At 41.9% G+C, this 11,608-nt stretch overlaps 1 protein-coding gene across 3 annotated transcripts in view; it reads left to right on the forward strand.

Annotated features, from left to right (window-relative positions):
* Positions 1–11,328, forward strand: part of SAMHD1 (SAM and HD domain containing deoxynucleoside triphosphate triphosphohydrolase 1) — a 31,064-nt gene extending 19,736 nt beyond the window's left edge. For 2 of the 3 annotated variants that reach the window (XM_035548130.2, XM_035548131.2), the window contains exons 12-16: positions 3,675–3,814; positions 6,188–6,283; positions 7,168–7,272; positions 7,637–7,774; positions 9,329–11,305. In XM_035548130.2, the coding sequence (XP_035404023.1) occupies positions 3,675–3,814; positions 6,188–6,283; positions 7,168–7,272; positions 7,637–7,774; positions 9,329–9,451 (602 nt within the window). In that variant the 3' untranslated portion in view covers positions 9,452–11,305. Of the gene's footprint in view, positions 1–3,674; positions 3,815–6,187; positions 6,284–7,167; positions 7,273–7,636; positions 7,775–9,328 lie in introns of all 3 variants that reach the window. The other variant, XM_035548129.2, reaches the window with a different exon arrangement.
* Positions 11,329–11,608: the final 280 nt, after the last annotated feature.

Raw genomic sequence — 11,608 nt, forward strand, 5'->3', positions numbered from 1 at the left:
AGAGTGATGCTACATCTAACTCCATCAGGTAGACGAGTACTGTACTTGTTTCATTGTGGGAAACTAACCCTGAGACAGGTTTCAAAGGGCTCTGATGGGATCTGATTTAATTTGTTTGAGGCACTGTAACCCTGATTGTAAATGCATCTGAAGAAAATGGAATACGTGAACAAGTTATTTTATAGCCGAAAGTTTCTGGTTGCTTAGTCAAGAGCTTGTGAGAATTATTCTCGTAGGGTAAATACAAGGAGCAGCAGGCTACTTAGAGATGTGGGGAAGTTCCAGTGTGATTATGTAGTGATGCAAATGAGTTAAGGCTCGTGAGGGTTTCCTGAAAAAATAGTCTGGCTGCTGGCAGTTGGTTCTCCAATGTCTGGGTCAGTGCTGTGAGGAAGAAATACTTAGAGAAATTACTAAATTCAATGTTCTCTATCATGTAGTTCACCATCTTCCCACCAGTGCTGTGTATGGGATTTGTCTGCCCCTCCTGGTCTTCACCAAAAGGCATGCCAGCGTTCCTCTGGTTGGTGTTCAGTGCCATGGCATCCCCCTACGGGTTTTGTGTAGCATTTGGAACGGAGGCCAGAGTGGACACCGTGAACCCTGCTGCACTGGGTGTTTTGCTGGGGTGACTGCAGGGCAGAGGATGCTACAGACCCTGCAGAAAGGTGCTCCCAAGGACTGTCAGATCTTGCTCCATCTGGGAGCTACAGCTCACAAGGATTCCCAGAGCTACTTTCTTGAGTTTCCATCATCAAGCCTTCGCTGGTCAGCAGAGAGGCTCAGGAATTTCTGTTTTTGCTCCACGGACAAGGTGACAGAGGCCAGGGGCACAGTTGCAGATGTTCCTGTGTGCCATAATCTTTGTCATGCTAAGAGTCTTGTGTTGATGACCCTAGTGGTGGTTTTACCCAGCTGGGCAGCCAAGCTCCACCACAACCACTCTCTCACTCCCCCTCCTCAAAAGGAAAGGGGAAGAAAATAGAACGAAAAGGACTCAGGGGTTGAGATAAGGACAGGGAGATCACTCAACAATTATCATGGGCAAAACAGACTCGATGTAGGGAGATTAGAGAAATTTATTACCTATTATTAAACAAGCTAGAGAAATGAGAGACAAAGAAAACAAACTAAAACCACCTTCCCCCCATCCGTCCTCTTTCACCTCCTCACCCTGAACAGCACAGGAGAACGGGGAAGTTGGGGGTCAGGCTATAGCGCTTTGCCTCTGCTGCTCCTGCAGAGTTACTCCCTTGCCCTGCTCCTATGTAGGGTCCCTCCCGTGGGATACAGTCCTTCTGAACTGATCCTGCCTGGGCTTCCCGCATACAGCAGCTCTTCAAGAAGAGGGCTCCATACCACAGGGTCCATCCATCAGGAGCACACTGCTCCAATCTGGGTCCCCTACAGGCAGCAACATCCCCTAGGCCTCCTGCTCCTGCGTGGGCTCCTTTCCACAGGCTGCATCTGTGGCCTAGAGTCTGCTCTGGCAGGGGTTCTTCACAGGCCACGGCCTCCTTCAGGGCAGGTCCACCTGCTCCACTGGGGGCTCCTCCACAGGCTGCAGCGTGGAGATCTGCTCCATGTGGGACCCATGGGCTGCAGGGGGACAGCCTGCTCCACCAGGGGCCTCTCCACAGGCTGCAGGGGAACTGCTGCTGTGTGCCTGGAGCACCTCCTGCCCTCCTGCTGCACTGACCTTGGTGCCTGCAAGGCTGTTTCTCACTCCTCACTCTCCCAGCTGCTGTTATGCAGCAGGTTTTTTTTTTTTCTGCTTTCTTAAATCTGCTCTCACAAAGGCGCAAACAACATCGCTTATTGGCTCAAGTCTGGGCAGCGGTGAGTCCCGTTGGAGCCAGCTGAAACTGAGCCTTATCTAACATGGAGCAGCTTCTGGATTCTTCTCACAGAGGCTACCTCTGCTGCCAAAACCTTGCCGCATAAACCCAATATAACCCTTCGTCCACCCCAGCCACATCCAGCCTGACCATTGATATGCCATGTTGAGCAGGTGAAGGGGCTGTGCAGAATGCTGGGATGAGAAGCTACCTGACCTCTCCAACACCATGCCTCTTCTATGCTGGGGAAAACAAGTGGCTGCCTTTGAGTGGCAGTTACTATGAGAGAGCATGAATTGCAGTGTTGGGATGTGGAAAGCCAGGCAGAAAGTCAAGAGCTAAGACTTAAGTTCTGCTTAGGCAGAACTGTTCCCTGGGGGCCCTCTGGTCTGTAAGATCAGCCATTCTGGGAAGTTAGCACCAGGGCCCGCTGACCTGCAGCAGTATCTGGTGAGGAACACAGCTCAGGGCATGGAGACCAGGTTTGTCCTCTGTCTATTATTGTCTGCAACAGCAAGGAGGTGAACATTAGTGCCAAGGTTATCCTGTTCCAGAAGGAGAGCTTGGCAACAAGGAGAAGGATGAGAGGAGTATGTCAATATCAGATGTAACGGTGGATCAAGAAGGATGGGTACGTTCTCCTCATCTTACACCAAGACACTTGCACCCTGCACCCAGTGATTCCATCCTGGGGGATTCTGGGAGGACAGTAGGCTTGATAGCAGTAGTCCAAGATGAGCAATGCTTCTGTGAAACTGTCCAGCTGCCATTTGGATCTTTGCTAATGATAAACCTCTAGTGAGATCCTGCAGCAGTAAGTTCCCCAACTTTCTTCCACGATGGGTGAAGAACCACCTTTAGTTTTTGAATTTGTTTCTGATTTGACAGCAAATCCTAATTTTTGTAATGGATGAAAGAGCAAGCAGTTCCTTGCTGCTACTGCCTTTGCACAAATATGTGTTTGTGGGCTTCTCACTTTCCATGGATTATCTGTTCTCTCAAGCTGAAGAGACCAAATCTGTTGTTCCGTGTGGGGAAGTTCAACACTTTGATCAACCTTGTTGTCCATAAAAATAACCCTTGGTAAAGATGTTTTGGTAATCGTGGTTCATAGCTTGCTTACACAGTGTGTGGCGAGCTCCTTAAACCAGTTGTTGTGCCAGGCAGGGTGTTGCAGAGCTAAACCTTCAGCATGTCACAGCTGTGCAGGTACTCCTGGCTGGGGAATGCAAACAGGTGCACGGAGTGCAGCTGTGTTGGTTGTGTGACCGGTGAGCAGCATCCTGACACCAGTGGTTTCAGGACAGCAAAATTAACCCTTCTGCTCTGACGGCACATCCAAGCAAACCTGAAAACCTGCCTCTTGCCACTCATATGGATTGTGGAAATGACACCGCGTACTTCGCTGTCACGTGGAGACAGGAAGGGGGGACTTCCAGTACCACTGTCCAAAGTCTGAGAAGTTCCGAAGATGTAACAGAAGTGCTTTCTTCTTTAATAAGATGAAGCACCTTCCCCCCTGAGCCAGTTAGTGCTGCTGACCAAGGCTGGATAAACAAAAAGAGGAAGCAACCTCCAGTGAAATAATTGTTTGTTGCAAGGGTGAGAATTGAACTAGGATTTTAGTCAAAACTTACTATGAATCCAATGATATCCAAAATTGTATTGTAAGCGAATTCTCAGTTGTCAGACGTGATATGTTCAGACATTCACTGAAAGTGAGATTTTTCCTGAATCAGCAGTTTTTCTTATTGGTTAAGCCACTGTCCTTGTACGTGCATTTTGCTGTGACACTGGATTTTGACATAGTTAACTGAAATAATACAACTTTGGCAGATAATATCTACTTGGAAATTCTGCACTCAAGTCGTCCAGAACTGAACGAGGCACGAGAAATTTTGCGTAAAATAGAACGGCGTGAATTATACAAGTTTCTAGGAGAGACTCAACCTGAAAAAGTGAATGAAATTCCAAAGGTAATATCCATTTCTGGAAGATTCTGAGTTCTGTCTTTCTAAAACCATTCTCTAAGTTGCTGACTTTCTTTTTTCCCTTTCCTATTTTTTGAAACTTGTTATTAAAAAAAATAGTGTCAAAAGTTCTATCTCCACCACACTGTTTTCATGTTGCTGAGATGTGGAAGACATTACGGAAAACTGGGAAGAGTTTTTATCTACAGACAGAAGAATAGCAAGAGAGATAAACTGAGAAGTTGATTATTGCAGGAATATTTTCAGAAAAACCCTGTTGCATAAAATGCTATTACGGTCCAGTGATTTGAGAAAGTTATTACTATCCTCTTGTGTTCATGAAATTTTCAAAATAATAAGAAACATTAGATGATATTTTTGTTTTTAATCATAATTTGTTTGCTTTACTTTGAGAACAATGTGAATAATATTTTCTCAATTTCTTGGTGTTAGATTTTGTACTTAACGTGGGCATTCATATTTTTTTCTAGTGTTTGCTTTTCCAAGCACTCATCAGACATTGGATTATCTACTGTTGTCTTATTCCAAAATCATGTTATATTAGAGATAATGTTGCTTCTGATGGCTCACCTGGTCTCGTAAAGTGGTATACTGTGTTGACAAGTTAAATACCTGTAAACTTCAGCCCTGGTGCTCAAAATTTTCCATGCCAAATTTCCTGAAATGCCTGACGATGTCTGGAAAGCTTTAATAAAAATAATTCAGCTTTTCTAAAGAACAAGGCTACAGCGAGACTAGGAGATACCTTATTGCTCTGTTCATCTTATCAGTTGAGGAGAGGCTTGGCTTCTGTTCTTTGTCTAAGAAACGTAGTGTTAAGAGATTCTGTATATACGGGGGAAGAAATAAGAGTAAATACTGAAGAGGAAGGAAAACATCCTAAGACACACATCAGCACAATGCAAAGTGGTTGCATATTGATTGTAAAATTTCTGGCGTCTAGGATAGCCTAACAAAAAGGAGATGGGCAGGAGTATAAATTGCATGAGTTCTACCTTCAAACAGCACCTTGTAGAAGCTTGGTTAGTGGAAAGAAAAACTTTTGCTTGGAAAATCCAGCCTGACACATTGAATCTTGTGTGTGTTGTTTTGAAGGGAGACTGTATCGCTGGTGGTCTTATAGTTACCTCCAGCCAGCATTTTGCAGTTTCTGATGATCAGCTGGGGGCTTGGCAGGGGAGGACTTTCGCTTGCAGGTGTGTCAGAGGCTCTGCTTCCCCTGATGCACTGAAGATGGGCAGTGATCAGACAAGATGGAGCTGTCTGTTCTGCTGCTTAAGAGACCACACTCTTGTGTTTCATGACCCCCAAGCTGGCCACAGCAAGGGAAAAATCTCAAGTAGCTAGAGTGCTCAGTTTCCAGTTAGTATGAACTGGAATAGGCAATGTAAAAAAAAAATAAAAATCTATAAATGATGCAGAATAGAAATAAAAAAGCTTATAAAGAGTCTGTCTCCTGCCAGCTGCTTCCCATCAGTTACCTCCTGGTGATTCTTTCCTCTAGGCTTGCTCTCGTTCTAAACCTTTCCTTGGCTTGAGTCACAGCAAGCCACACACGTGCTTCAGCCTGTCGATGTAGTGCAATTCACTGCTCTTCTCCCTGTCTTTGCAATGGACAAACCTGCTTGTTGAATTCCTTCCCTTTTGGACCTGCCCCCTGGCTGCCCTGTGCTGCACTCAGCTTTTCTCCTTTCAGTCTCAGGTGCTCCCAGGAAACCTTCCTTCATCAAATCTTGCATCTCACCCAGAATGTAGCAGCCCTGGGCAAAGGTAAACAGGCAAACTTCTCTCTCCTGCCTAGCCACAGCCTTTTAAAGAGAGCTTACACATTTCCATGAACAACTATTCTCTACCACACCATACTCCTATACTTAGCTTTAACCTAACTATCAGCAGGGAGTAGTCTTCAAGGCCCAAAACCAGATAAAACTCTTGTGGATTTCTACTTTCTGCTTTTGAGGTGGGTTGCAATCCACTCCAAAGCTTGTCTAAAACACATTTGTGTTAGTAAAAGATTTGCTTGAAGGTACTTACTTTCAATTTTCATGAGAACTTCAATATCCTGAATGGACTCTGTCCTTTCTTCCTGTTGCCAGGTATAAAACTCTTTGGATCTTTGTAGTTTTATAAGCTGATTTTTTTGTTTGTTTCTTAAAAAAAATTAAAAAAAATAGTAGTAGACTTATGGCTTTCTAAGGTATAGAAGGCTTCTGACAACCAGATTACTGTAGGAAGAGTTTGTCAAGCATGAAGAAATTAAAGCTTTGGGTTCATGTCATGTTCTGTTGTGTGCTTTGTTGCCTAGGTCTTGACCTGATAATGCAAAAATACAGTCTGAGCTGTTGTATTTTTTTCCAGGATGAATATGATGGTCTGGCAGATGACATCGCTAATTCCAAGCCAGAAAAGAATCCTCCAAACGTGGATCTAAAGGCTGAAGACTTTGTAGTTGATGTAACTATCTCTTCTTTTGGAGTGAGCTTAGAGTAGAAACTACTTGATCACATACGGGTGTTAAAGTCAGCCGTCCAGCAACTGGCTATTATTTATGAAGGCGAGTGAACCATGGGCTCCAGTGGGAGGAAGACAGGCAGGGTGACTCCTGCAGACATCTTATGCCTGGGGCCTGGCAGTCACTCCCAGGTGCACGCAGCGCAGTCCCCAGCCACCAGGAGTGTAAGGAGGGAGCCTGTGACAGGGCAATGTTTGAGCAGTCTGCTACTGTCAAATAGCTTAAACCCTCTTCTTGGTTAATTCTCAGAGGAGCTAGTGAATGGCTTTTTGCAAAGCACATCACAAATCACTTCTAAAGCTGTCTTGCACTGAAGATTCATTTCAGGTTGGGGAAAATGACAGCAGCTTACGTAGCTTTAACGTAGCTGACTACTTTCATTGTCCCACAAACTGACATCATGGGGAAGTGGGCTCTTCTCTCTGCTGACCACACAAATTATAGTGTCCCAAGCAGATGTAAATAATGTTGGCTAACCCTCATGTTTAAAACTGTAAGCTCTGTTGCTGTCTGAGCAGATTGTGTGGCTCAGGAAGGCACAGTGTGGTGAGGGAGCAGCATGGTTTTGCTATTTGAAACTGCAGTGTTTCAGAATGCTGGTGGGTACAAATGCGAAGGTCCACCTGGCAGCTGCACACTTGAGAGGTGATGGAATAAAAGATTTAAAAATGCAAATGCCAGATTGTTTTATGAGGTAATCATTTGTTAATTACTGTCCTTTTTTTTATTACTGCCATTTACAGAACTATAGTATGTATTTACTTGTATTTATTGTAAGAAAACCAATGACAAGCATTAACAAATGTCATTTTGTTTTGCATGCAAGGTTATCAATATGGATTATGGAATGAAAGATCAGAATCCCATTGATAATGTTCTCTTCTATTGCAAGGCTGATCCTTCCAAGGCTGTCAAGATCAGTAAAGAACAGGTAGTCTTTTACCTTCCTCAAATGGCCTTCTGAAGGTGATCTTCTTTACAGCTTGCAGTGGAAGCAATCACTGTCCTTCGTGGTAGTTCTTGCAGTAGTTGTGGAAAGGTGGTGGAATCTATGTCTTTGCAGGTGTTGGGTGTGTGTCACAAGATGACTACAGTCATCTGGAGTACCAACATCCATTACATACGAAGTGTTTAACTCTTTTGTTCTTACAGAAATATAATTCATTTCGATAAAGCTCATGAATTATAGTGAGATGTTCTTATTGCTTTGAATTTGTATTTAGATGAAGAAATTGAAGTTCCCTGGACTCTAAATTTAAAGAAAGAATGAAGCTTATTTGTTCTTTATTCCAAAGGTTTCAAGGCTTTTACCCAGGATATTTGCAGAACAGGTTATTCGGGTTTATTGCAAAAATCTGGATCCAAATATCATTTCAGCTGCAAAACAGTATTTCGTTCAGTGGTGTATAAAGAGGGATTTCACCAAACCACAGGTAACAAATTTGCATGTTATTTTCTTGTTCTAGAGCTTTTTACCTTTGTAAGCTTGCTCTTTCATTAAAAATCTAGGGATTTTGGCCTTGTAATTGTGGCGTTGCTGCTTCCCACTAACCTAGCTTGTGGTTTTGTTGTGGCTTGCATCTGGGCATGCTCTGGTTTCACTGGAATAGTGATGGATTTTCATTCGTTTAACTTAGGTGATTTGAAAAGTCATATTTTTATAACAAAAGCTAACATCCGTGCAGCAACTCACTAGTGTATTGATGCAGGTTTCCTCATACAAATGCTTAAAATGCCACTGAGAGATCAAAAGATCTAGAGTGGTCTTATCAGTTCTTCTGATTGCTTTGGCTCTCTCCCTTTCCTGTTCACCAGTTGTTAAATTTACCTCTCCCATAGGATATACGTGATCAGTCCATTGGATCTGAGTCAGAGTGCAAAATCCCTGGGAAACTAGTTTGCAAACCTCTACTCTCTGTAGTCTGAGTGCTTGGAAAGCCTTAACTGTTCTGTGTTTCCTTTTTCTGTCAATTCTCAGACACACAAGTTTCCATCTGAGGGACAGGAAGGGCTGGATGTTACAGCTCATCTGAAGTTTTGCACTGGGTACAGTGCAAGAGCTGCCATGGCAATTCAAATGAAAGCCTAAAGCAGAACCTGAGTTCATAGGCTTTGTTTTGCATTCCTCCTGCCAAAAGTTATGGGGAAACCTGTAACAACTGTGGCTGTAAACTGGTGATGTGTGATGCAGCATCCCCATCACATCCCCCTTGCAGGAAGGTGGTGGCCTTTGTCTAATAAAACTACGATGTTCTGATACTTCCAGTATTCTACATCAGTGTAAACAAGCAGTTATGGTTGTATCAAGTAAGTTTTTCTCAGTCAAGTCTGTCTTATGAGAGCAGTTAATTTCTGAAGGGCTTTTTGCAAATAGATTAAGTAAAAGGCTTATTTTTCTTGTAGCTCATGGAGTATGGTTGTATCCTGCAACTGTATTTTTCTGGTTCAGAGTTATCCATCTTACATGCTGCAGGACATATATAACATGCCAAGATAGTCCCACCAGTCTATTTCTGCTTGTTCGTTCCAATGTTTGCAATGCCTGACCACTAAATAGGCAGTCTGACAAGTATGAGCACCACAGCCTAGACCGTACCAGTTACTGTACTGTTATATACCTTAAGAAGGTGAAGGGCACCTCCAAGCACCTACACCTGGTAGACTGCAACAGTTTCAAATGACAAACTGGGAGGGATTCAGAGCAAAAGCTTATAACAATATTTCCAATTTATATACCAATGCCCAAAATACAAGCCGGCTTCTCAGATATATGGTGGATTTTTTTTTCCCTCTCAGTTCCTACCACTAACTACAGCAGTTTCCATCTCTGTAATGCATGGTCTTCTATACTCATTAATTTCCAGTGCTTCTAGGACCTTGTATTTAATTTTTCTCCTATGCCTGATAGTGAGCCTCTTTCCCCTGGTTTAGGATAGAAAGAAAAAATTAATGCATTGTCATTAATATTTTCTGACTTTTAATAACAGGATGGTGATGTGATTGCCCCTCATCTAACTCCAATGAAACAAAGCTGGAATAACAAAAGTGGGGATGAATTCAAGACAGCTTCAGAACCGAGTTGCAAGCAAAGGCTTTCTTTCAATAAGTAAAACTTCTCCCTTTTGCACTATTCAACCATTTTCTTCAGAAGATGGTTGGCCCTGAGTGGCAACTCTTCTAAAATGCAATCTGATGCTCTGTAAAAAATGTGTAGAACAATGCAGCGATGCATTTTACAATACAGTTTGTTTTTATGTAGACACTTAAACTAAGTGCATATTCAGAATGGACTTCTACAAAATTAACAAGTAATCTGTTATAGCAGAGCAAACTCAATTCTCATTTATTTTTGAATGTAATGGCACTGTTGCAGCAAGAGTAAATTCATTTTTAAAAAAAAAAAAAAAAAAGAAATTCATCATAATTACAAGAAGTGCTGAAAATGTGTTACTGCTCCTTCTAGTCCTGATCTTTTCTTAAGGTAATTGTGATGTTACTTGAGCTAGTAGAAAAACTTCTAGCTCTCTTTAAACTTCATTTTGAAAAAATAAAAATAAAAAAGAGGAGGTGGGAGAAGAATCTTTTTAATAACCAAAGATTACTTTCCTGGTATTGAAAAAGCTGATGAAGATGCAGGCCTCTTGCTGTAAAAGTGACCATGCAGCTTTTATTGAAGTAACAATGCATTGCCCTGACATGCAGCATTTTATTGTTTTTTATAGTGTATTTTTGATACATTCAATATTACATTTTTACTGCTACACTGAACTGCAAAAACTGCTCAAAACTTCCATTATTGGAGTGTTTGCAGGAAAGCAGAGCTACTTGAATGTTTGTCAAGGTATGTGGTCATGCACACAGTTCTTACATGGTTAGTGAGTCTTGTCAGGATGCTGCACGGTGCACCTCTGCTAGAGCAGAGCCACAAGTGCACATTGTTTCTGTATTTCACTGTACTAGATAGACAGGCTCTTCAGGAATCCTTTAGTTATTGTATCCCTTCCCTGTATTTCCTGGCTCTGTGATTGCTGTTCCTGTGTATATTTCTCATCCTTTGTAGAACTGTAAAAGTTCTTACAATTTTCCTTATGGGCAAACTAATGTGAATGTTGCTAACTGTCCTGTTGGAAAAGCAAACTAGGAAGACTTTTTCCCTCTTGTTTTTTACTCAGGTCTAAGATGTTCTGTTTGAAGGCTGCTTTCATTAAATAAAACCTAAAAGCTTGAAAAGCCTACCCTCAACATTAAAAATACAAAGCAAAGGTTCTGTAATGCTCAGAAATTGGAACAAGCTTTGGATTTTTATATCTGAAATGAGAAAATACAAGTTCAGCATTCAATTTTAACAGCCAAGTTTTTGAAACTAACGCAGTGGGAAGCCACTGTGTAAGAAAACTGTGTAACTTTTCATATCTGATTGTTTCCTTTGTCTTTTTGTATCATGGAAACTGACAGCAATTATACAGGAGGTGTAAGGAGAATGAGTGTTCACCTATTTTACAGATTTGGTTTGAAATAATCAGAAGCTGTTCTGCGCTCTGCTGCTTATGAACCTGTGCTCATGTGTTTAATGGTGATGCAGCACAGCCTCTGCTGTTCATATCTCTAACAGTATTTCAGATCTGCAGTGTACCAGGTAGCTATTAGGAGGTGTCTTGACCTTTTGAAAAGCTTTTAAAAAATGTATTATGCTTCAAGAAATAACATCGTAGAGTGAAGGCATTTGTCTCCATTATCCACATGAAATCAAGTATTGTTCAGACTAATGTAATTTTGTTATGGTTGCTTGGGTTTGTTTTGATGCTGTTATAAAAGGTGCACTTTATATTTGGGAAAAGCTTTTTGCTCATATTTAAGCAAAACTTGTACTTAAGTCTATCAGATATTAAGTTCTGAGACAGAGCATTTCTTTTTCTCAAACACATTAATCTGAGCCTTTCTGTACTAAAATAAATTTATAAAAAATTATTTTAATATTCTTTTAATGAATTTCAGTGTGTGAACTTCATTAAAAACAGCACGGTTAAAACCAGCCCAATGTCCTTCTAAAGGACAAATGCTGATTTGTGGAAGTGCAGATCTTCCAACTTGGAGATGAGCAAATGTAAATTAAGAAATTAAGTACAGTGTGAATAGTAACTGTGGTGGAGCCAGTTCTGCTGTAATGGGACCATGGGGCTGGAATGGCTCTTACATGTTGTCCCAAGGTAGTGAACCCAACCTCTCCTTGTGCCTTGAAGTGAAACTGCAGCCAAATGCTGTTCCCA

This window comes from Cygnus atratus, chromosome 16 (genome assembly GCF_013377495.2).
Source record: "Cygnus atratus isolate AKBS03 ecotype Queensland, Australia chromosome 16, CAtr_DNAZoo_HiC_assembly, whole genome shotgun sequence".
Classification (NCBI taxonomy): Eukaryota; Metazoa; Chordata; class Aves; order Anseriformes; family Anatidae; genus Cygnus; species Cygnus atratus.